At 32.9% G+C, this 24,628-nt stretch overlaps 1 protein-coding gene across 4 annotated transcripts; it reads left to right on the top strand.

Moving 5' to 3' along the window:
• Positions 1-3,319: 3,319 nt before the first annotated feature.
• LOC138307498 (sodium-coupled monocarboxylate transporter 1-like) lies at positions 3,320-24,198 on the top strand. Of its 4 annotated transcripts, none has more exons than XM_069248277.1 (17): positions 3,320-3,527; positions 8,429-8,805; positions 11,335-11,403; positions 11,873-11,924; positions 12,129-12,196; positions 13,068-13,148; positions 13,494-13,567; positions 14,109-14,246; positions 15,615-15,750; positions 16,031-16,119; positions 16,742-16,854; positions 17,209-17,279; positions 17,737-17,823; positions 20,009-20,250; positions 20,711-20,811; positions 21,627-21,748; positions 22,767-24,198. In XM_069248277.1, the coding sequence occupies exons 2-17, from the start codon at positions 8,473-8,475 to the stop codon at positions 22,836-22,838; spliced, it is 1,848 nt and encodes a 615-aa protein (XP_069104378.1). In that variant the 5' UTR covers positions 3,320-3,527; positions 8,429-8,472; the 3' UTR covers positions 22,839-24,198. The 4 variants fall into 4 exon arrangements, with proteins under 4 accessions (XP_069104378.1, XP_069104381.1, XP_069104379.1 ...); XM_069248278.1 differs by lacking the exon at positions 3,320-3,527 and adding an exon at positions 5,888-6,081; XM_069248279.1 differs by lacking the exon at positions 3,320-3,527 and adding an exon at positions 6,200-7,718.
• The last annotated feature ends 430 nt before the right edge of the window (positions 24,199-24,628 follow it).

Below are 24,628 nucleotides of genomic sequence, written 5' to 3'. Positions count from 1 at the left end.
TGTCGGCGGTGGAGCATCTTTAATATCTAAATATTAATCAATAATACCTAAACAATTTTTTTTCTTGGGAATAAGTTTGAAACCAGTATTTTGTTAAATCTTGTATTATACTCTTTGTTACACGAAGAAAACAAATACGCAATGCATGTTGTTTTATCTTTTTTCGATTTTAAAATAAATTTCTATGAAATTGATGTACAAAAATAAAGCAAATTACTAAACAGTATGATAAACATGTTGAATTCAATATCTTATTCCTTGTTGGTAACTGCATACCCCAACAACAATGTATTATATCAAGGGCTACTCTACGATAAAAGGTTTTCTTTCTCAAAGTAAAATTAATACCTAATATCAATATATCATGGCTATGGATGAATGTTATGATAGGAAACAAACCTTTTTGTAGAATAGCCCTGGATATATAAATATTTTGTATTTACTTACGTTTCCGCCGACAAACATTTGATAATAAGCATTATGAAGCTACTCTAGTCCAACCTAGTGCTCCCTTTCCCACCAGCCTATGAACCCGAATATCGTGACCCCTAAAATAATAACTCAATCTAGCTCTGAATGTTTTGTAGGTTTAATTTCGAATTCCATCAGTATTTATTTTATAAAAATAATGCATGTAAATACATTTTTCATTTGGCTTTTTACATTGTATATATTGTTACTTTTGACAACCTCCATCTTAATTTTATATACAACGTAAAAACAATAGCGTGCCACTACACGGATGTATCACACCTTAGACCTATCAATTTCTAATTATAAAACATGTGTTTATTATACCTTGTCCAATGTGATAAAAGGATGAGGAACAACAAAGAATTTCTTCTCTCAATGTTAATGATACAAAAATGTTCCAATTAACTGTTGTGACTGGTTGACGTCCAATGAAGTGAATGCCGAATGGTTAAAGGATAATTTAGATCTCGTGTTTTGCTTATAGCATAAGTCGTTGTCTACAGTGTGTATATAATGTTTTTATATGATACATTATACTGTAATTCAACTTATTTAACAATAAAATTTAAAGGATTGTTAGATTGCATTTCATGGGCGCTGTTTTATTTATCTGCCACCTAGATTGTATTTATATCTCCAATAAATGTAATCTAACAATCCTTTAATTGTTATATATTACATCTTGTTTTCTAAGTATAATTCAAATGCGAGTGAACATTTTAATTTCCCGCTTTAACTATTTAACCTGAACAGCTAATGTCAATGTGATAAAATAATAAAAATTGAAAAGACAAAAAATCACTGTTTTTTTCAATAGTTTTTTTTCTGTCTCCTATTGATAATTCAGACATTTAAAATATTTTTATATCGTGCGTTCCATTTGCGGATTCGTTATAAATCGCGAAAAATACTCGCCGCGAAAACGTCAAACTGTATATGTAATGGAACATTCAAACTGTACACAGGCAATATGGCTTCATGTCAATTTGATCTGAAAAAATCCTGACCTGAAATTGACATGAATTCACCTGAAATTGAGGTCAATTTTTTCAGGTCAATATCAGGCCAATTTCAGATAAAATTGACCTGAAAAAAATCTTCATGTGAATTCAGGTCAAAATCTTCATATGAATTTCAGGTAAATTTCACCTGAAATATTTTTTGTGTGAAATTCAGGCAATTTCATATCAAATCAAATTTCACGTGAAAAGTTCTCCATAGTTCTCCATATTAATTCCAGGTCAATTTCATATGAATATCAAGTCCATTTCAGGTCAAGTTTTTGACATGAAAGAACTGTTTTGCTCTATTCAGGTAAATTTGCCCTAAAAATGTCACCTGAAATTGCCCTGATAATACCTGAAGACATATTGCCTGTGTCTATCGCGAAAAGAAATCGCGGTGAAAAATCTTGGAAAACATGTTGGCCCATATTATTCATTTGTCGATTTGTATTGCTTATTTGTTTTATTTTTTTAGGAATACGTTATTCTTTGTGATGCATTTTCCATCAGCTTTTAATATTTAATTCACCACCAAACATTACCAACATTCTGAGAATTACAATACTTACAATGCATAGGTTTTAATTTTACAAGTACAGATAAGAACCGAAATGATTTTTAGTAATATTGCTAAAATCAATATATTTACATCTACACCTCAATTAAATGAGCGCTTGCTACCAGACCATGAAGCCAAGTTGTGGTCTACAATTTCATTTCACATTTTTACAGTGTTATAAGTAATTCTAAAGTGATTTCTCTTGGTGAGTTACCATTTTAACATACATAATACATAAACAAGATATTTATAGTGCAAAATTCTATGATGAAACTAATGTTTATAAGGAACCATGTTTGTTTGTCCATTTAAGTGACTTTCGCATCTTAAAAAATCAAACTTGATGATTTTCAATAGATTACTGAAGAAAAAATAATATGCCTTAAGTTTCGCCCAGTTACGGCACATGTAACTATTTGTTCTTGAATGTTTGCACATGTTTAACCCTTTGTACTTCACATTAAGTAATTGCTCAAAAAGATGGTTCCATCTTTGTTTTTTATATCATGGAAATATTTACTTTAGTTTTATGCATCTATCATTTCAATCCCATACATTACATTTTTGTTCTAAACTCGACCTAATTTTTACCCGGGGCAAATTAATGTACGATGAACATAAATATAATGTTAAAGGTCGCAGCATTCAGGTCCCTGTTTAAAATATTAATATCTTATCCTATATATCACTTTATATGTGCTTGAACAGAGCTAAGTTCATAAAAAGTGTGCATGCATCTGGTCTAACCTTAGTTATTACTATTGACTCATCTATTATTGTGTTGCTTGTAAATTTTGGCAAAATATGCAAAAATGTACATTTCAGTTTAGTAAGCCCACAAGGTTCAGTATAATAGCCATGTTATTTATTAGTGTCTATAACATGTAGTAGGAGTGCTGATTTGACCGGATTCGAGTTTGCAAAACATACATATCGAGTTCTTCTTACTTTGTCATGCAAAATTTCATAATACAGATATAGCATATAAGAAGGTATTTCAATAATTTCAAATACCCCTATTATATACTTTTAGATACACTGAAAATGAAACCAAGATTAGTTTTGAGAAAAAAATGTTCAACTGCTGTATTTGGGCCAAACATGCAGATTTTTGGAATTGCACTTAAACTCCCACAGTGTGTAAATGACGTTATAACATTAAATATGTACATTGCTATCATCAATTTGAACTCATGATACCTTATCACATGCAATTACACTTGCTTTTTTTCTGTTGTAAGGGAGGTAACTCGTACGATTATCGACTAAATTTTAATGTAAACTAGACATAGGGTGCAGTCAAGCGTGTTCAATGCGACTGCCATTCTGAACCAAAGTTCATGCTTATAGAACCAAAGTTAATTGACATTGTTCTGTACAGTTATTACTCGACCATGAAGACAAAGATCTAACTAAGTGTAGTTAGAAGGGGACTTTAAAGCAACACTCGAAAATGTATCGAACGAAATCACAAAAACGAGCTGGTATTGGTAAGTGAGAAAGCAACAAAGAATCTGACATTTTAAAATGAGATTAGTATCTTCATTGTTTCACTGCAAAATACAACTTTAAGACTATGCGAGTATCCAATTGAATCCCCAAATGGATTTTAGTCTGAGAAAATAATGCATTGGTTCTGTACACGTGGCTGTATATATACAACACAATAACAAACTCCATATTTGTTTTTTGCAAGTGTTACTCGACACAAGCAGTTGTAGTTAGCGTGAAACAGAATATGAACGTGCAGGCTTCAACCGAATCATTTCATGAAACATGTTGTGTGCTCCACAATACACAATAATTATGTGGATAATATACATTGAGACTAAATTAACAAAACTGTAACATGGTGTAAATAAAATTAGTGGATATTTTCAGTTGAAGATAGAAAAATCCGAAACTGAAGACGATAAATTTGATATTGGTGCCATGAAGTTTGAGAGATTTAATTAACATAACATCCCACAATTAGAGGATAATAAAAAAATAATATAAACCCTATCATAGAAATCTTGTAATATTATTTAAATTATGTTTTACAAGCTGTACTTCATTTTATTATAAAATGCTATAAAAATTTAAAAACAGTTCACACTCTTTAAAATGTCACAGCTAGGACTAACATAAGCTTATAAAGTATTCTGTAACGCTTTATCTCGGGGCTAAACAAAAAAGTATCAGTGTGTTCTTTATCTTGAAGACCTAGATAAACTCTCTAATTCTAGACTATTTAAAAAAAGGACAGACACAATTCTGACACATCTTATCATCGGTAATGACTACGGGGTAATTACGGTATGGTAGAAATCAACATAAATATTAGATGCATTTTGTTTAATTTAGTAGACTTTGTTTGTTGTTTTTTTGAGAGACGATACCTTGCCTTCCTCTTCACTATAGTGAATAGAAAAGGAGAGTATCTGTATAATGTGATGTGATTTATAAGTGATAGCATCAAATATTAATGTTATTTGCTCAATGCCTCCAGAATTCGTTAAAACTGTTTAAAGTTATCTTTGCCATTCCTAGGCAAACATTTTAAGTGAAATATTTTGATGAATTGCATTAAGTTGTGAAGCTCAAATCTTTTGTTTGGCCTATCGACAGCCATAGTCATTTAGGGCGAAATATGAAGCTCTAATAAAATATGCATGGTGCCTGATAAACGTTAATTATAACACACAATTTTTGACATTAAATGGTTTTAAGTTTTAATGCTCAGATAATTACTACATATCTGCAGAAGTCACTTTAGAGTTACAAATAACACTGTAAAATAGTTAAATGATATTGTAGAGCATTGTCTGACCACATATACTTATTTCATTGCACTGTGGACGTAAATTGTTTTTACAGTACTGCCAAAATCCATTTTGATTTTGAGCTCTTATTTATATGGGTGAAATTAAACCTATGCATTGTAAGTATTGCAATTTCCAAAATGTTGGTTGCGTTTGTTGGTACAAATTATGTTAAAAACACTGCATAATTCCGACTTTATAGTAGGAAAAGGTAATATGTAGTGTGTGGTGTGTGTTTTGGGACACTGCGATATAATCGTGTTGTGTCTTCTTGTACAGTGGGACTCTTGCCTTTCATAGCGCTATATATTACTGAAGCATGCAGCCGAAAACACCAAGCAGCACACCTCAACCGGTCACATTATGCTAACAATAGTCAGACCAGTCGTTCCAACCTTTATGCTGAACGCTTAGCAGGATCAGAAACTACCACTTTTATAGAGTATTGTGTTTCTCAACCGAGAGACAAAACCCATATATATGAGCGAGCGCTCAACTGAAGGCCAAAGGTGAGGTGGTGCTAATGGGTTAGAAAGAAGAAAGTAAGTTAAAAGTAAAAAATAAGGATCCTACATTTAGTCGCCTTATACGATCATGTAATAGGGGCAATAGATACACTTCTAACGCCCTACCGCGGAAGGTCTTGCACGGTGAGAGAAATTATATGCATATTTGTGACTTCCAGGGTTTTCCATACCGGAAAAGCAAAGATGTAATGTAACTTTCCCTATTTAATACAAATCCCTGCTGTTTGTGTATGATTGCTACTAACAGTGAAATAATTAAAAAAAAACCATATACTTTAAAAAATATGCTTTTTAAAAAAAATGTCTTGAATGATGTTGGAATTCCTGGTTCTGTTTATTTTTGTTGTTAATAATATTTCGTACAAATCAAAGATTTGGGTGTTTCTTGTGTCTTATTAATATCAATGTTGAATTGTTTCTGAATAAGCAAATATTTTTATTTAACATTTTAGAAATACAATTGCAGTATACTAAAACAATATGTTTTGTCGCCTCCTGTTTTATTTTTTTTTTAAATATGCACACCAGTGATCCACCCTGCAGCATTTCAAAGGATATTTGTCCGGATATACTGGTCCGTTATTGGTATTCATTTAGTTGGTTAATCACCACGCGTACCTATCGCTAATGGATATTATTAATTAATATAAGATCAATGCATACAGCAGAAGTGTCCGGATGAATGTTCTGTGTGAAACATCGTTCTAATTTTGGTAAGTCTTGTTTTAAAATTTGCATTAATTTTGAATATTTGGTTTCAGTCATACAATAAATACAATACAATGTAGTACACTAAAACCCCATGTTAACGTGACAGAAGCTTAAATTCCAGCTGATCGTTAGTGATCTTGTTTGAAACATTACACATTGTGTATAATATGTTATCCTGTTCAGATTACTTTAGAATGCATGTCTGGTATTTTAATTTTAGAATTTTATAATTTGATGAAAATACAACAACAAATATGGAAGCTTATTTTATTATAAAGTATCGTACTTAAGTATTAGTGGTCATATATACCTTTATATTGTACGTTGTGTATATAGGTTTGGGGTCAAAGGTCACATAGGTACTCATTCATGTAATGGTTTATTGATTCGAGCCAAGTTGACTACCTGATCATGTTGAAGACGGAGAGGAAAAGTTGAAGCTATTGTACTTAGCAACACACAGTACTAAGTTTCAACTGGTAATTAGGATCATAGGTAAAGTGATAATATCATCGAATTTAATTGCAAATACGTTCAGACGTGTACACTAAAACATCATGCACATGGTGCTATTTATAGACCATTGTCAAACTGTTATCCACAAGATCAAGCCGTGTAGTGAACCAAGTATTGTTTTGTACTTTGCTCTTTACTGTGACCTTTAAGGAATGGCAAGTTTGACTGTGATAAAAAAACACGGACTTAAAACCTATGAATTTTAGATTGTGATTAGACACAGACTTTAATAACTGGTACACAAGATTCATAATATGAAGCGAGAGTGGATGGTTTAAATCAATCTTTCGTGAATTGAAGTAAATAATATGAACAGTAAATTGTAATCCTCACTTTCGACAGAAAACTTCTTTGTAAATGTAATCGTTAATTCTTACTATTCTTCATCCTCGACCCTCCAAAGGTTACTATCACTGTCGTTATATCCACCCATGAAAGTCGGTGATAGTTACCCCTTGGGTATCGATGATGGCTATCGTCCATCACTTTGATTAAATCAATATTATCAGTATGTACCTCAAAATTTCTCGGTTGTGTGGATCTTAGCTTAGTTTATATTTTATGTTGGTAGAAATGAATAGGCAGTTTTGAATCGAAATCGACAACTAATAATACTTTATTTGTATGAACCATTATAGACGAAAGTGTCTCAATTAGATAAAGCGATTTTAAAATATTGGTGAACCCTTTTATAGAGAATGGCATGTGTCTACAATTCTAGATAAGGACTGGTTTCATAAGTGATTTCTTACGGAATTCGTCTCAGAAATTTCTAAAAGCATATATTGACTGTAAAGCTAACATTTACTAAAACTTGCACTCCTTTAAAATTGTACTTTTTTAATCTTTATAATATACAGCTAATGGATTTTCGAAAAACTAGGTCTTGGTAGATTTCTTATTTTAAACGTAAATTCTGTGAACAATGTGAAAATTGATATTCTTTTTCAGTGCTACCAATATAACTTCAAGCTTTTATACCCATGCGCACGAAATCATTATTTTTATATCTTAACTTTAAGATTTAAATTTACACCACAGGGAAGGTTCGTGTTACCTGTAATTGCAGCTCCAACTCATCCCCTTTCGGATTAGTCTTCCAAGTGAATGGAGACTTTTACATGTATGATATAATTTAAATCTACAAAGAAAGTGCATATTTTCACATGTAAATGCATGTCATCTATAAAACATATTGATATCGCTTACCTGTTCTAATACGTTATAGTATTTCGTTAAAATAAAAAAAAATCAACATTGAGTTTAACGGTTTATGTGCCGTAATTTCATATTGACGAATCAAGAAGAGCTTTTTATGTCATTCATCACCAAACATTATAAAAATTACAAAACTGTCAATGCATATGTTTTAATTTCACACAAAAAATAAAGGTTAATATGAAATAATTGCATTTACGTCTACAGTGCAGTGAAATATGAGTAGATATGGTCAGACCAAGAAGCCAAGATGTGGTCTACAATTTCATTTCACATTTTCTACTGCAGTGTTATTAGTAGATGTAAAGTAACTTCTTCATATGTGTTTGTATCAGAACATACATAAAACATAAATGCAAGAACTTTTACTGAGAAAATATTCTGTTATAACTACTGCAACCCTAAATAAGACATCTGCCTGTGCCATTGAATGAATTTCATATCTTAATTCACCAAACCCTGCGAGTTTTAAAAGATTACTAGAGAAATAAAAATTACTTTTCCCCCAGTTTTGGAACGCATCTCTATAAACTTAGTATAAAATAAGTCATTATACTTTGAATACTTTTTCTGTGACATGTACATAAGTATAAATATTGCATTTTTTATTTCCAGGTTTCTGAATCGTTTTACTATACTTATAAACAACACACGACAAAATGGCGTTTTTAACGTGGCCAGATTACGCTATATTTATAGTGACCCTGATTTTCTCTCTTGGAATCGGCCTCTTTTACTCATTACGAGGCGCCAGAAACAAAACTACAACACAATTCATTCTCGGCGATGGCAATATGTGGACATTTCCGGTAGCGTTGTCTCTAATGGTTAGTTATGAGTCTGGAATCATGATGTTGGGAGTTCCGGCGGAAGTGTATATGTATGGTATGCAGTGGTATATGTCCATTTTAGGAACTTTTATCGCCCAGATCCTTACTCTGATACTCATCATTCCGTCACAAAAGAATCTAAACATCACCAGTATGAATCAGGTAATTAATGTTTGAAATAATGTTAATCATTGAATAGTAAAATAAAATAAAGTTTATTTATGCTTCGTTCTGCAATTTCTAAATCTAATTCTAATGTACAGTTGCATTTTACAATATTGATTACATCTATACTAAAACTTCTCTATCAAGAGTATTAGTATGAAACAGGGGTATCACTTTGGGCCGTTTTATGACCACTCAATGACAAGCAAAATATTTTGCATGAAGATACATTAGGGTCAGCTGCATATTGTATACTATTCAGAATATCCGATTTTTTCTGCGCTCGTGGTAATTTTAGGGGTCAAAAGTCTATTAGAATAGAGATGATATTTTTTAATGTTTTGCATGTAAATATTGGGTTTGTAGTTCAGCTCAGAAAACTGATGAAAACATTAAAAAGAAGGTCATAGTGACCTAGTTAAGTATTTGTTCCATTTTAGCATTAAAAACTAATATTTTTTTCTAAAAACTAAGATTTATCAACGATTTTATAGCTTGAATTTAATGTTTGATACTGCATGAGGATTTTTGACATGACCTGCTCAAGATCATTAAATCCTAGGGCCACATTGACTAGGTCACGTGCAGAAATTAGGTCATATTTAATAAATGATATCAAAAGTGTTTTGAAGTGTTAAAATATGTTTAAAAGCATGTTTATAAATTATTTCAGCTTGTTGTATGAGCTTATTTCACGAAGCACCTTCACTAAAGGTAGGATATTATAATTGTGCCTGCTGCCCCGCTGTATGATCGTAAATGGCGACTTAATTTGGAATCTTAATTTTGTGATTACTTAGATGAAAATGCTTTATATTTTCAACCATTTCATAGCTTTAAAGTGACGTTTAGAGCTTTATTTGGATTCTGTCATTATGTGCTTAAGATTATTGCATCTTAGGGTCACATTAAGTGGGTGATGGGGATTAATTATGTCATGTTCAATGAAAGGTATCGTCTGTCAACTATGTATCTTATGGGTTTTCCATATCAAAGCAAGTGTTTAAGCTAATTAAGTTCGTTTTATGAGAGAATCTCAAGTAACACCTACTTTGCAAGTATAATGTTAGAATTGTGCCTGCTGTCCCATTGCATGATCGTAAAGGACGACTATATATGGAACCTTTATATAGTGGCTTTAGGAAACAATATAATGTATTTAACATCTAGCGTTCACCATAAGTTTAAACTGCTTTTTAAAGGTTGAGTAGAATTGTCCGCGAGACGATGTTTCAAGAATAGAATACCAATTTTGAACATATTGATCACATAAACGTCGTTTTAGCAAGTTTTTAAACAAAGCTCTATTCATCGTACATGTATTTTGAAATGCCCATAAATTGTTAAAACCTATGTCATTAAGGAGTGACTTTATATGCCCAAGCCACTTAAATTCTGTAGTATCGTTTTCTTGCATTCTTAGTGTAAGGCGATAAAACACACTGGAGAGTTTATCTCCCCCTGTAATTAATTTGTGCCAAAACATTAACATCCGTACCTTGATTTCAATTTCTAAAGGAAATTTACCAAGTTCTCCATAAACCATAAAATTAGGAGTACTGTTTCGAACATGAAGAATTTTTTTACAAAATTGCAAATGAATTTTCTCAATAATGCTTACATTTTCAAATCCCCAGATTTCACAGGCATACAACAAAATAGGGAATACAAGTGAGTCAAATAATTTCAATTGTAAATCTATTGATAATGGGACGTTTCTAATTTTGGTATACAATGCATACAGTGCTTATTATTTTCTTTTAAAACAAATTTAAATAGCTTAACCACTTGCTCTAAACATGGAATATCCAGAAGATACTTAGTTGACAGAAGGTACCTTTCCATTGAATGTGACCTAATTTATGCACGTGACCCAGCAAATGTGAAGTTTTTAATGCAAAAATGGAACAAATACTAAACTTGGTCACTTTGACCTACCTTTTAAATATTTCATCAGTTATCTGAACTGAACTTCACAAACCCAATATTTAGATGCAAAAACTTCAAAAAAGTATTATCTCTATTTTAATATTTAGTTAATTAGGACTTTGACAATAAAAATGTGAATTTTTACCCTTTGACCCCAAAAATTACCAGGAGCGCAGAAAAAATCGGATATTCTGAATAGCATACACTATGCAGCTGACCCTAAGGTTTCTTCATGCAAAATGTTTTGCTTATCATTGAGTGGCCTTAAAACGGCCCAAAGTGATACCCCTGCTTTGTAATTTGAATCAAATAATAACTTGTATGGAAAGATATGTGATACTGTAAAAAGTTTTATTTTCGTTATACTATATTTCACGTATTCATAAATTTGAACATATTCGCAAATTATTAAGTCATCATCAAGACTGTTAAGCATATTTACGTTTTATGATATTATGTTTTATACAGTGATTCGCGAAACATATGAATTTGCGTTTGAGTTATTTCGCAAAATTACACGAAATTTACATCTCGCGATAATGAAGCGTTTTATAGTATATACGTACTTTATATAATTATATGAATGCATTTTTGTAGTATTTCGAACTTCGATATCACTCCCACGGCATTAGGGTCTTTGCAACAATAATTGGTCTTTTGGCGAGGGTAAGTATAACACTGACAATAGTATGTTATCAATGATAGAGTGACCGGGAATGTGTCAATGTCATATACATACAAGTAGATAGGATAACTGTGAGGTTGGTAATATATTTTTCCAGAAGTAAATGTGATTTTATTGTGTATTATGACACGTCGATAGCGCAACTATCATACATTTCATGTTCGAAATATGGAGAAGAGACAATGAAGTAATTTTAATTTCCAATAGAGAGTTGATTTCTTATATAAGGTTTGATCTTTATATTGCATTGATTTTCCTGCAAATTTGACTTTAGATATGAAAGTTTAAGAAGTTATAAAGCTATATAGCTTTGTATAAGAACGACCGTTAAATGAGGGCCAACGACGTTATTGGTTGAAACCTGAATATGATAATTTCCTACAACTTTTGACATTGATTTTGCAAGTTGAAAATGCCGAAATAACGTCACACTAAATTTCTGTTTTGAAGGCTAACTACCTTGGGAATGTCCTGTTTGTACCGGCGGTTACATTAGAAATGGGTATGTTTCAACTTCATGAGTTTTTTTACATGTCATATTTAGTGATTGTTGTTTAAAATTCATACCTCCCTAAAGTATGACGTCATAATGGAAACATGAATATGCATGACTACATTTACCCGAGAAATATTCATATGGGAATATATTTTGTTATAATAAAAAAATATCTGTTAAAAGTAAAGAGAATAATATTGATTTTTTTAGTGGCTGGGATTCCGATGTGGGCGTCTATCCTTACTCTAACAGCTGTTGTTGTGGTGTATACCATCATAGTAAGTACACATCATCATCCTCCTCGTCGTCGTCGTCGATATAATATCATCATCATCGCTGTCGTTTTTGATGTTGTCAATGTTATAGTGTATTGTCGTCAAGGTCGTCATCATCATCATCATCATCATCATCATCATCATCAACAACAACCACAACATCGCCGTTGACGTCGTCGATGTATTATCATTATCGTCGTTGTTGTTGATGTTGTCGAATGTCGATGATATATTATCGCTATCGTTGATGTCATCATCATCAGTAGCATGCAGCATTATTGTCATCACCATTGTCATCATCAGCATATCATCATCATTAGACAACTATATCAATCAAAAACGAAACCTACAACATCAACGTTACCTTCATCATCACCATCGGCGTTGTCGTTGGCGTTGACGTCGTCAATATCAGCATCATCATCATCATCATCACCGTCATCATCATCATCATCATCATCATCATCATCATCATCACCACCATCATCATCATCATCATCATCATCATCATCATCATCATCATCATCATCATCATCATCATCATCATCATCATCATCATCATCACCACCACCACCACCATCATCATCATCATCATCATCATCATCATCATCACCACCACCACCACCACCACCACCACCATCATCATCATCATCATCACCACCACCACCACCACCATCATCATCATCATCATCATCACCATCATCATCATCACCACCACCACCACCACCACCATCATCATTATCATCATCATCATATCATCATCATCATCATCATCATCACGTAACCATTACTACTATCAATACATATTATACATGTAGTTATACTGCATATTTTCTTCGTGTGTTTTGAAAAGTGTTCGTTGTTGCTCTTGTAGGGAGGATTCACGGCAGTCATATGGACAGATGTATTTCAGGCTGTCCTCATGTTTGGTGCTATGTTCGCCACTCTCATAAAGGTAACAACAAATTGATACTCTTGTAATATACCATACAGCAAATGTGTAGCAGTTTTTAGATATCGCATGCCCAAATGAAGGTAACTGGGATAATGGATTCGGCTTCTTACTTCTACTTTTTATGAATTTTGTTATCTTTATTTACATTCTCTATAGTGAATGAAGTTTGATTAGCAAATACATAGATAATGTGATATCGCCCCTAAAATGACCGAGTTTTTTTTCTATCTTATCACAACATATGCATTAATGTAGTACACACTCACAATATGCTCATAATATTTTATGTTCAATGTATTAACAAAATGTGTTATTACATGAAAAGTTAACATCTCTTTTGCCAAGGGTACTATAGAAGCCGGCGGTCTGACGAACACTTGGAGCCTAGTAAAGGAGAAAGGACGATTGAACATGTTGGAGTAAGTATAACTTACAAACTTACATTGACAGAAATTATGCGACTCACAATTATTTGCTATGGTGGTCTCGGAGATATTTCTCATAGAGTTCCTGAAGTAATTCTACAAATATACACTAACCTACAGTCTGAATTATTTTTATATCCGAGATTCAGAAATTAAGTGAACCTATATAGAAATAACACGGAAACTTATCATTAATCAGTTGGATGTGACTTGACTGTGGAATAGCTATATAGACGTCTTATCAAGAAAAATCAGTATCGAAACCAAACACTACAACAGTGGAAGTTGTATACCAATATATTGACACATGTTTAACATATATCATAATCGTAGTTTCAACGTGTAACATTAAACGAAACATTTTAAAAAATGTTATCAGAAACTTACATTGTATTATTGCTTTTATTTTACATATATTTATATATGGCAATGATATGTACAGGGTTTATATTTCCCTTACAGTTTTAACCCTGACCCTACTTTACACATATTTACAATGGCATTGGTATGTACAGGGTTTATATTTCCCTTACAGTTTTAACCCTGACCCTACTTTACGCCAGTCGTTCTGGAGCCTGTTCTTTGGGGGTATTATATATGGACTTAGGCTTCAGTTTAATCAGGCGACATTTCAGCGGGTCAAGGCCACCCCAAGTATATCAACAGCCAAACGGTAAAGTCTTAAACACTACAATCATAATATAATTCAAGTTATGTGGGTGATTTGCGTTTTATTATTCATTTTATTATTCAATTATTGTACAACATATGTATATTTGTTTGCATATTTTACCAAAATTTACAAACGCAATTCAATTTAATTTTTTATTAACGCGTCACATGCAAAGGCACAGAGTAATTTACAGATAAAAAAGTATTCAAAACTTTCATCTATATAAGACTTATGAGACACACAATATAATCTACAGTTACCAGTGATATCTAAGGTTAGGACGGATGCATAGACACTTTATATCAACTAAGTTATGTTCAAGTACACCTAAGAAGTGATATAAAGGCATACAAAATAAGACTAGTTAAAACAGGGTCTTAAACCTTAAACATATTTTTAATGTAGGATATTTATTCACATGTGATTAAGCCCTCCCCAGACTCTAGATACGCAGGGCCAAATAGATGGTGTCTGAAGTCGAACTTGATAGTACTGTAAAAGTGAATGTTTTCGCGATTACGTATTATCGCGATTTGCAAACAAAACTTTCGCGGTTGTGTTATTTTCACGACAGATTTCGCTTCAGACTTTTGGCTGCATATATCATACAATCACACATGATAAGGCGCGGGGGAATTTTCGCGATCAAGCGACCTTAACATAATTAGCGGAAATTTCCTTTTTCGTGTAAATTTTCACGTTAACAGCAATCTAACAAATTGCCAATACAGCTAACACGAAGATGAAAGAGCATAAACAAGGATTTGCTTAATGCGAAATCAATCTTCTCAATATCAAATATATTTAGTATATGTGTGTATTCTAAGATGCACCTTCCTGTAAGAATATTTGGTATATGTATGTACTCAAAGCTGAACCTTCCTGTTTGGATATTTGGTATATGTGTGTACTCAAAGCTGAACCTTCCTGTTTGAATATTTGGTATATGTGTGTACTCAAAGCTGAACCTTCCTGTTTGGATATTTGGTATATGTGTGTACTCAAAGCTGAACCTTCCTGTTTGAATATTTGGTATATGTGTGTACTCAAAGCTGAACCTTCCTGTTTGAATATTTGGTATATGTGTGTACTCAAAGCTGAACCTTCCTGTTTGAATATTTGGTATATGTGTGTACTCAAAGCTGAACCTTCCTGTTTGAATATTTGGTATATGTGTGTACTCAAAGCTGAACCTTCCTGTTTAAATATTTGGTATATGTGTGTACTCAAAGTTGAACCTTCCTGTTTGATTATTTGGTATATGTGTGTACTCAAAGCTGAACCCTTCCTGTTTGAATGAAACGAAATAAAAAAAAATATTTTTGATATTTTTTGTACCATTTCTGATGACTTTACATTTTTTTCCAGTATGTATTTTATTGCGGCAGTATTAGCCTTGTTTATCGCTGGGTTGGCGGTCATGGAAGGGGCGATCATGTTTGCTTACTACCAGGCGAAAGGGTGCGACCCTTTGGAAGCCAATCAAGTTCGAAACGAAAATCAAGTGAGTTACTAGACTTTGACTTGCAGCCAATTTTAATGACAATACGATGGAAGGGGGGGGCGCCTTATTTTTTCTTCAAAATGATAGTTGATTATAAAATGATTTCACCATTTTCATAGTTCTTATGAGGAATGATTATCAGTCTCATAAATAAATGACTAAATCAACGGAGGCAATTGTTCATTGTAATTTCATTGAATTTATAAAGATGAAGGCGTTATATCAAATGAAACATTGTCGTGTTTATATGTGGTATTAATTATACACTATTTATTTGCAGTTAATAGCTAAGCTAGTCCGAGACATATTTCACGATACGCCCTGTCTTCCGGGACTCTTCTTGGCTGCGCTGTTTAGTGCTTCCCTCAGGTAAATAACCCGATTTCCTTTATCTTATTACTCACTGCTTAAAGGATGTTTTGCTAACTTTTACAATTCAGAGGTATGAACGTCAAGCATAGCCTTTTGATTTGATGTTTAAATTGAAGTACAAATCGCTTACATTTGCATATCCTATTGATGTTCAGTTAAAGGCCGAATAAAAAAATAGTTCATTAATACCAGTTCAAGCGTTTGATCATATGTGTATATGGCCTAAAATGAAGTTACAACACCAAACAAATGCAGGACTCCCTGTGTGAAATTATGTTAACAATTAAGATTTATTTCGCGTTTTGTCGCTTGACGCAGTGATATTCAACTACTTGACGACATCGGGACGCATAAAACAACTTTCGTTAGGATTTACATTTAAATCTATTAACATTTGAATTTAGAATTATCAAAGGGTTGATAATAGGTGTAGTATTAACGGCAAGCTGATAACTTTTGGGACTTTACAAAATTATCAGGCTCGTTTTAAAAAATCATTTAAGGTAAGCGTATTTATATGATATCTGATATTTTCTATGTGTAGCACTTTGGTTTTTATACATTTTTTCATTTCGACAAGGTATACTGTATACCATTGCTTTAATTATCTTAATAACAGTACCATGTCGTCGGTGTTAAGTGCGATGTCGGCCATGTTTTGGGAGGATATCGTCAAACCACACACCAAACCTATGTCGGACAAACGAGCTATGCGGGTCGCTCAATCATCAGGTGACGCTTTCTAAAATAATTTAATAAATCGTGTTAAGTTAATATGATTCAGACAGTAAACCATCAATTTTAAGAATGTAAAATGTAATTTGCTTCCGTAAAATTAAATTATATATGCATTATGAAAATTTGAAAATTATAAACTCACTGAAAAAAAAGTATCTTAAAAAATGTTTTAGAGATACAATAAAAAATGTATCTTCTCCTTTGTTGTTCAGTTTTTGTTAGTTTTATATGTACTGTACATGTATGATGTGCAGTAACGACGTCCACTAAGAAACAAAATGGTCATTATTTAATCAGATTAATAAGTTAGTCGTTGGATTATTGAAATATATTTATCCTCAATTTCAGTATTACTTTTCGGAGTACTTGCAGTATTCGTCGCCTTCGGTATATCTGGTATCGATGGACCTGTATCACGGGTAGGTTCATATCTTTGTTGAATCGAGACCAAGTCAAAACCTCAAATGATCTGGTTAGCTTGTTACAACGACGCTATGTGGCAAATCGATGTTTTGCTTGAAATATTATGAATACATTTTGTATTTCAAACTTTTTGCATATCTATTTATGTTTATTTACATTTTGAATCGTAGATCGTTCGTCATATAACATTTCCAATGAAATCTAACGTTTATGTGTTCGTAAACATTTATTCGTAGAAACTAATACACATATTCGGCACATTCACGAGTTTCCCCATATTTCAAATTTTATAATTACTCGTTTTTCAATGGCAAAGATTTAAATGTTTAAACTCTTGAAACTCTTTGTTGAGTCCCAAAAACTGGATGGATCGTTACACTATTCAATCAATATTATTACAGATACTTGTGTTTCTTTCAATTATTTTTTAATAACATTGTTACACTTTTACAGATACTGGATATAACGGGAGCGTGTTTAGAAGGTGCTGTTGCTGGCCTATTTATACTTGGGTGGTTCAATAGGAGAGCTAATGTGTTGGTGAGTATTTTCATTGTGGCAAAGGGAAGTAACTCTAATAGGTCCGTTTGTATGACGTCTCAGACGTTTGTTAAAAACAAACAGGTACATTTGTTCTATACTTCAAATGATTTTTGGAATGCCTCTATTATTCATCTATGATTTTACACGTCCAACCATTTCCAATTTGATAGTAAGTTCTTTAACGTGCGTTTTCCAAGATTTTTGCTTGTCTTTTTTTCAGCAAATAATTGTCACGAAGAAATAACGATTGAAAAGAAGAATACATTATTTGCTAATCTAACGAATGTATAAAAATATGATAATAATTTACGGAAATGCATTATTGTATAATTGATTATAGTCCGAGATACTCTGACCCTGACACCAGACAAACATTATGAGATAGATGACCTACACCAGACATCTATATGTCATAATGTCTAAGTCTGGTGTCAGGGACAGAGTATCTCGGGCTACACCAGACATCTATCTGTCATAATGTCTAAGTCTAGTGTCAGGGACAGAGTATCTCGGGCTACACCAGACATCTATCTGTCATAATGTCTAAGTCTAGTGTCAGGGCCAGAGTATCTCGGGCTACACCAGACATCTATATGTCATAATGTCTAAGTCTGGTGTCAGGGCCAGAGTATCTCGGGCTACACCAGACATCTATATGTCATAATGTCTAAGTCTAGTGTCAGGGCCAGAGTATCTCGGGCTACACCAGACATCTATATGTCATAATGTCTAAGGTGTCAGGGCCAGAGTATCTCGGGCTACACCAGACATCTATATGTCATAATGTCTAAGTCTAGTGTCAGGGCCAGAGTATCTCGGGCTACACAGACATCTATATGTCATAATGTCTAAGTCTGGTGTCAGGGCCAGAGTATCTCGGGCTACACCAGACATCTATATGTCATAATGTCTAAGTCTGGTGTCAGGGCCAGAGTATCTCGGGCTACACCAGACATCTATCTGTCATAATGTCTAAGTCTGGTGTCAGGGCCAGAGTATCTCGGGCTACACCAGACATCTATATGTCATAATGTCTAAGTCTGGTGTCAGGGACAGAGTATCTCGGGCTACACCAGACATCTATATGTCATAATGTCTAAGTCTAGTGTCAGGGCCAGAGTATCTCGGGCTACACCAGACATCTATATGTCATAATGTCTAAGTCTAGTGTCAGGGCCAGAGTATCTCGGGCTACACCAGACATCTATCTGTCATAATGTCTAAGTCTGGTGTCAGGGCCAGAGTATCTCGGGTTACACCAGACATCTATATGTCATAATGTCTAAGTCTGGTGTCAGGGACAGAGTATCTCGGGCTACACCAGACATCTATATGTCATAATGTCTAAGTCTGGTGTCAGGGCCAGAGTATCTCGGGCTACACAGACATCTATATGTCATAATGTCTAAGTCTAGTGTCAGGGCCAGAGTATCTCGGGCTACACCAGACATCTATCTGTCATAATGTCTAAGTCTGGTGTCAGGGCCAGAGTATCTCGGGTTACACCAGACATCTATCTGTCATAATGTCTAAGTCTGGTGTCAGGGCCAGAGTATCTCGGGCTACACCAGACATCTATCTGTCATAATGTCTAAGTCTGGTGTCAGGGCCAGAGTATCTCGGGCTACACAGACATCTATATGTCATAATGTCTAAGTCTAGTGTCAGGGCCAGAGTATCTCGGGCTACACCAGACATCTATATGTCATAATGTCTAAGTCTAGTGTCAGGGCCAGAGTATCTCGGGCTACACCAGACATCTATATGTCATAATGTCTAAGTCTGGTGTCAGGGCCAGAGTATCTCGGGCTACACCAGACATCTATATGTCATAATGTCTAAGTCTAGTGTCAGGGCCAGAGTATCTCGGGCTACACCAGACATCTATATGTCATAATGTCTAAGTCTAGTGTCAGGGCCAGAGTATCTCGGGACACGACATCTACACCAGACATCATTATATGTCATAATGTCTAAGTCTAGTGTCAGGGCCAGAGTATCTCGGGCTACACCAGACATCTATATGTCATAATGTCTAAGTCTAGTGTCAGGGACAGAGTATCTCGGGCTACACCAGACATCTATCTGATATAATGTCTAAGTCTGGTGTCAGGGACAGAGTATCTCGGGCTAACTTAATTATTGCATTAGTACTTAATGACCAGTTGTTTCCTTACCACAGGGTGCTTTAGTGGGAGCGTCCGCTTGTGTAGTTGTTGTCGGCTGGATATCGTTCGGGAAGTTGGTGTCGCCAGGAGTACGGGTACATCCAAAATTAGAACCAGCTTCAATAGAACACTGCCCTATCTATAACGTATCCGGAATCGTTAATACGACAACATACGAACAATTGTCTCAGGAAGCCATGTTTAACTATTCCGGAATTGTATTTGATGGGACTTCAACACCAGTTCATTCTGAACCGTAAGTATATTGCAAGAACAGTAAATGATATATGCGTTTCTAAATGCTTTCAATAATTAATCAATTATCGATAGAAAATATTTTATGTACATATTCAATATGAATATTGAATAGTTAACTTTTCTGATTGTCTTTAAACACATATATAGTATAACAAGATTTTTGTCGTGTGCGCAAATTCGTTGTTGATTCTAAGGTTAAATATTTACATTTCATGACGAAATTGCAATTTGTAGATATTTGATATATCATTGTGCCAATTAATATACTTCAAAAAATTAACTGTAACTTTTAACAAACCAAATCATTTACGAGATAAAGCGTCCATGGATATTTCATATAATAAAGCAACATCACCAAATGCTTATCATAGATAAACCACTATGTATGCAAATCATGAATTCCTATCTTATCCAAACTACACTGCTAATTGAGTATGGCCACCTTTATATACTTACAGACAAGGTTTAGACCTACTGTACTCACTGTCCTATAAATGGCTGGCACCACTAGGAATATGTTTAGTGGTTATAATTGGATCTATTGTCAGTCGTTTTAAAGGTAAGTCAAGTACGCTTCTATGAGACTGTGCCATAAGGTAGCACCTAGAAGGCAGAACATGAACATGTCGCAATCTTCCGAAAACACTCACTAAACACCTATATAATACATTCGATATTTGCATATTACAGAGTTATAAGCCCCTGCGGGTAGGTATCGATTGTGACGTGATTAGTTTGTGAGTAAAACGTCATAATTTTTCAGTGAAAACCATGTCATTTTCATTGATGAAAAAATAACGTCATAATCAATACTCATTCAAAAGGGAGATAACTCTGTTATATGTAAAGACAGATAACAGTTCTGGAGAGAGGAAACAAAATAACCGAATAACACAGATATTTTGTATGACCTTTGGTACATTTTGTTTTCAAATGAGAGATGCCAAGTAATTGTACTTTGAGCACATTAGACAACCATTGAATGTTGTCCAAATTACTTTTTCGATCGAACTTCAGGGGTTTTACCTTCCAAATGTCTTCATTGACACCATTTAATTAACGTGTTTGCCTTTCATAATATTTTACATCATATGCATTTTTCACTTATACTGATTGTATCCACAATTATATGATCACGTATTGCCTTTTCGCTTCATTAAATTTTCATTATAATGATGTTTAATAAATACGATAAATTCACTTAGAGATGTAAAACACCAAGTCGAGTTCAGCTAGAATATTAGTTTTGTTTTTATGCTGCTCTGTGTGTTAATTCAAACTTGCCATCGTATTTGAGCGCTTCAACTCCTTTTGCTTGAAAAGTTCATTCCAAATTTGTAAATAAAATGTGATGATCTTGGTTCTTGTTTACAGAGTACAAGTCTGTTGATCCTGGCCTGGTCGTACCATTGTATGATTACCTGAGGTGCTGCAGCACTTTCAATCCGTGCAGAAAGACGTGTAAACGTGAAACCAAATATACCGTTAATGGCAAGGTGAGTTTTAAGTATATACATAGTTTTAATCGAAATTCTTTGGAAAAAATCGTTAATACATTTCTAAATCAATGAGGAATGAAACTTTGTTTATCAAGTATACGACAAATATAACGAAACTGTTGCAGATCACCATAGTATAATATCTGAATTGTCAAGTAATGTGTCTTTTAATCCTATTCATCAAGATTATTTCGACTTTGCCAATGGTACGTCTTGGATTTTTTTTTTCTTCTTTTTTTTGCCTAAGTTTGTTCTTTTACACCTTTTGTTCTGGTGAATTCTCAAAGATCGACAATGTCATACAATTATTTATATATTTGTGGATAAGTTTAATTTTGTGTGGTGACGATTTCACGATTTTCTCTTTATCATTATTTCGCTGAAAGAATTAATTGCGCATTGCCAATATACTAATAGAACAATGCAAAGTGATAAAGGCTACCTTTTTGCCATTTGTATTTTTGCGGATATTAATTGATCACGAAATGAATCGTTCTTGAATAAAAACAAACATGAAAACAGTTACATAGTGTACGTTGTATGTTATGGGTCTTGTGTCTCATTTGTACAATTTGAAATAGTTTACTTAGTGTCTCAATACTTGTTTGTGCGTAAAATTCAGTCGAAAATTTATTATTTGTTATTATTTGTTCTAGAAACCAGAAATATATTCTTTACATGAAAATATTTTGGAAAAGTCAATTGATTTGTATTTGAGTACAAACTGTATATGGTAATTTAAATCTACACTGTATATAAAAACCATCAAGAATATTTTAACTATATTCAAACAGATTTTTTGATGTTTTATTTATCACCAAAAATTAACAACATTTTGAAAATCACAATACTAACAATGCATATGTTTTAATTTTGCAAATAGGAGTAGGAATTGAAAATGATATTTGGCAGCATTGCCAAAAATCATTACATTTATATCTACAGTGCAGTGAAATAGTTATACATAAGACAATGCCCTTTTGGATGAAAACTAACAATGGTTTTCTTTTCATAGGCAAACGGTAGAGAGGAAGCCGAGGCTATGATTGACATGACCTCTGACCCAGCCAGGATCAAGGGGAGATAACCAAAATAGTATTACAGTATTTTAGGAATTGATCTTTTATGGTCTAACTGTATTTTTCAATAAGTATGCCAATATGTAACTCAACAGTATTAACATTATCGTGGATATTTAGGTATGTTTTTAAGGGAAATATTCCATATATTTGTTTAATTTATCCTTTAATAAAGATGAAATTTATTAAGCCGCCAACAAAGATATTTGATAATATTGCAAAAATTGAAGAGCATATTAAAAAAAAACCAATACAATATACAAAAATAGTTAATGTCATTAAAATGTATCAAAATATCTTCAATTTACTTATGAAGCAATGGGTAAATTAATACATTTTTATTATGTTTTATGATTTCATGTAAAATGAACAAAATGTTAACAGCTTTATCAGGGATTTATTACATTTTACCTGTTTTGGTAACTATTGTAGACGCTATCTCTGACACTCGCTCAATATTTTTTCTTTTCTGTATAGAATAATTTTTTTTGTTGGTGAATATGTGGTAGAAGTGAATATTTTTGTATAAATTAATATTCAATGTAGATTATATTGATATACTATGATGGTTTCAATATGTCATTTTATTTTTGTATCTTATTTAGTTGTAAATTATCTTATACGTCCTTTATGATATATATTTATAAAAAGATGTTCAATTTGATAAGCAATTTTCCATCGACATCATCCCATTTGTATTGCATACTTAGATATACGATTTTATTTTTTTAAAGAATAGTCCTAGTTAGAATTGAACAATTAACATTGTGATTACAGACAATTAGAGACAATCGTTTATCTACCTCTAACTGTGTTATTCGTATATTAAATTGTACATCATATTTATGAACTGTGTACATATTTTATATTTATATTTACTGAAACTGGAATAATTTTGTGTTTGTTTTACATAAAATAATAAACTTCAGTTATTTGAAATTGTTTATGATAAAATGCTTTTGAAATGCTGTTGTCGAAAGTGCTATGAAAGGGATATTTAGATGCAAAAATAAATTGACTGATGTACCACCAGACCTTAAGATGAAAAACGAAACATGAGCCATATTCTGCAGATACTCTATTGTGTCTTTTCTATGATTATATAAAGGCTGCTGGTTTTTTAAAGGTTCTAGGGTTGAACATGCGGATAAGTTAAATGTCATGTTTACTGTTTTACTATATGTTTATGTATACAATATATCAAAGTATAGTAAATTGTTACCATGTTTATTCTAAAGATCGTTTTGAATGCTGTTTTTTCTCAATCTTACTGGTGTTAATTTTATTGAAACTAAACTTTAGATACTAAGCAATATCGCTATTTCATGAAATAATAAATCTTTATGATAATGTTCTTTCTTTTCATAATGTTGTTGTTGTTTTCTTTTGTTTTGTTTTTCATCATATCCGTATCAAACGTAACATCTACCAATATGAATGTGTTAAGTATAGTGATCAAAATATCATTTCATTCCTGTACATACATGTAGTTCTCAACATTTCAAAAATGTTGACATGAGTGCAGGGCCCAGTTTCACGAACGTTACTTAAAAGGATTCCCTTGACTTAAAATTCACCATAAGAAAGCATTGCAGATTTTAAGAAATGCTTTTTAACATTTTTAAAGATTTTTTCCTTTACTTTTTAAGAGCATTTATTATGAAATGCCAATTTCGAAAGATTTTTTGTTTCATAGTATTATATATACCATTTAGTATATTCCTAAACATTTATAATAAAAACCAAAAGATGGGGCGGAGGTGACGTATTTTAGTCATTGCTAACATACATTATTATG

This window comes from Argopecten irradians, chromosome 14 (assembly GCF_041381155.1).
Source record: "Argopecten irradians isolate NY chromosome 14, Ai_NY, whole genome shotgun sequence".
NCBI classification, from domain to species: Eukaryota; Metazoa; Mollusca; class Bivalvia; order Pectinida; family Pectinidae; genus Argopecten; species Argopecten irradians.
Note: the sequence above shows the minus strand (reverse complement) of the source record. Positions and strands in the feature narration are given on the sequence as shown.

Excerpts from the sequence above, each read along its gene's own strand:
- LOC138307498 (XM_069248277.1), top strand. The coding sequence starts at position 8,473 with ATGGCGTTTTTAACGTGGCCAGATTACGCTATATTTATAGTGACCCTG. Across the intron at positions 13,149-13,493 it reads TGTTCGCCACTCTCATAAAG|GGTACTATAGAAGCCGGCGG; the intron begins GTAACAACAAAT and ends TCTTTTGCCAAG. Across the intron at positions 16,855-17,208 it reads GCGGGTCGCTCAATCATCAG|TATTACTTTTCGGAGTACTT; the intron begins GTGACGCTTTCT and ends CCTCAATTTCAG.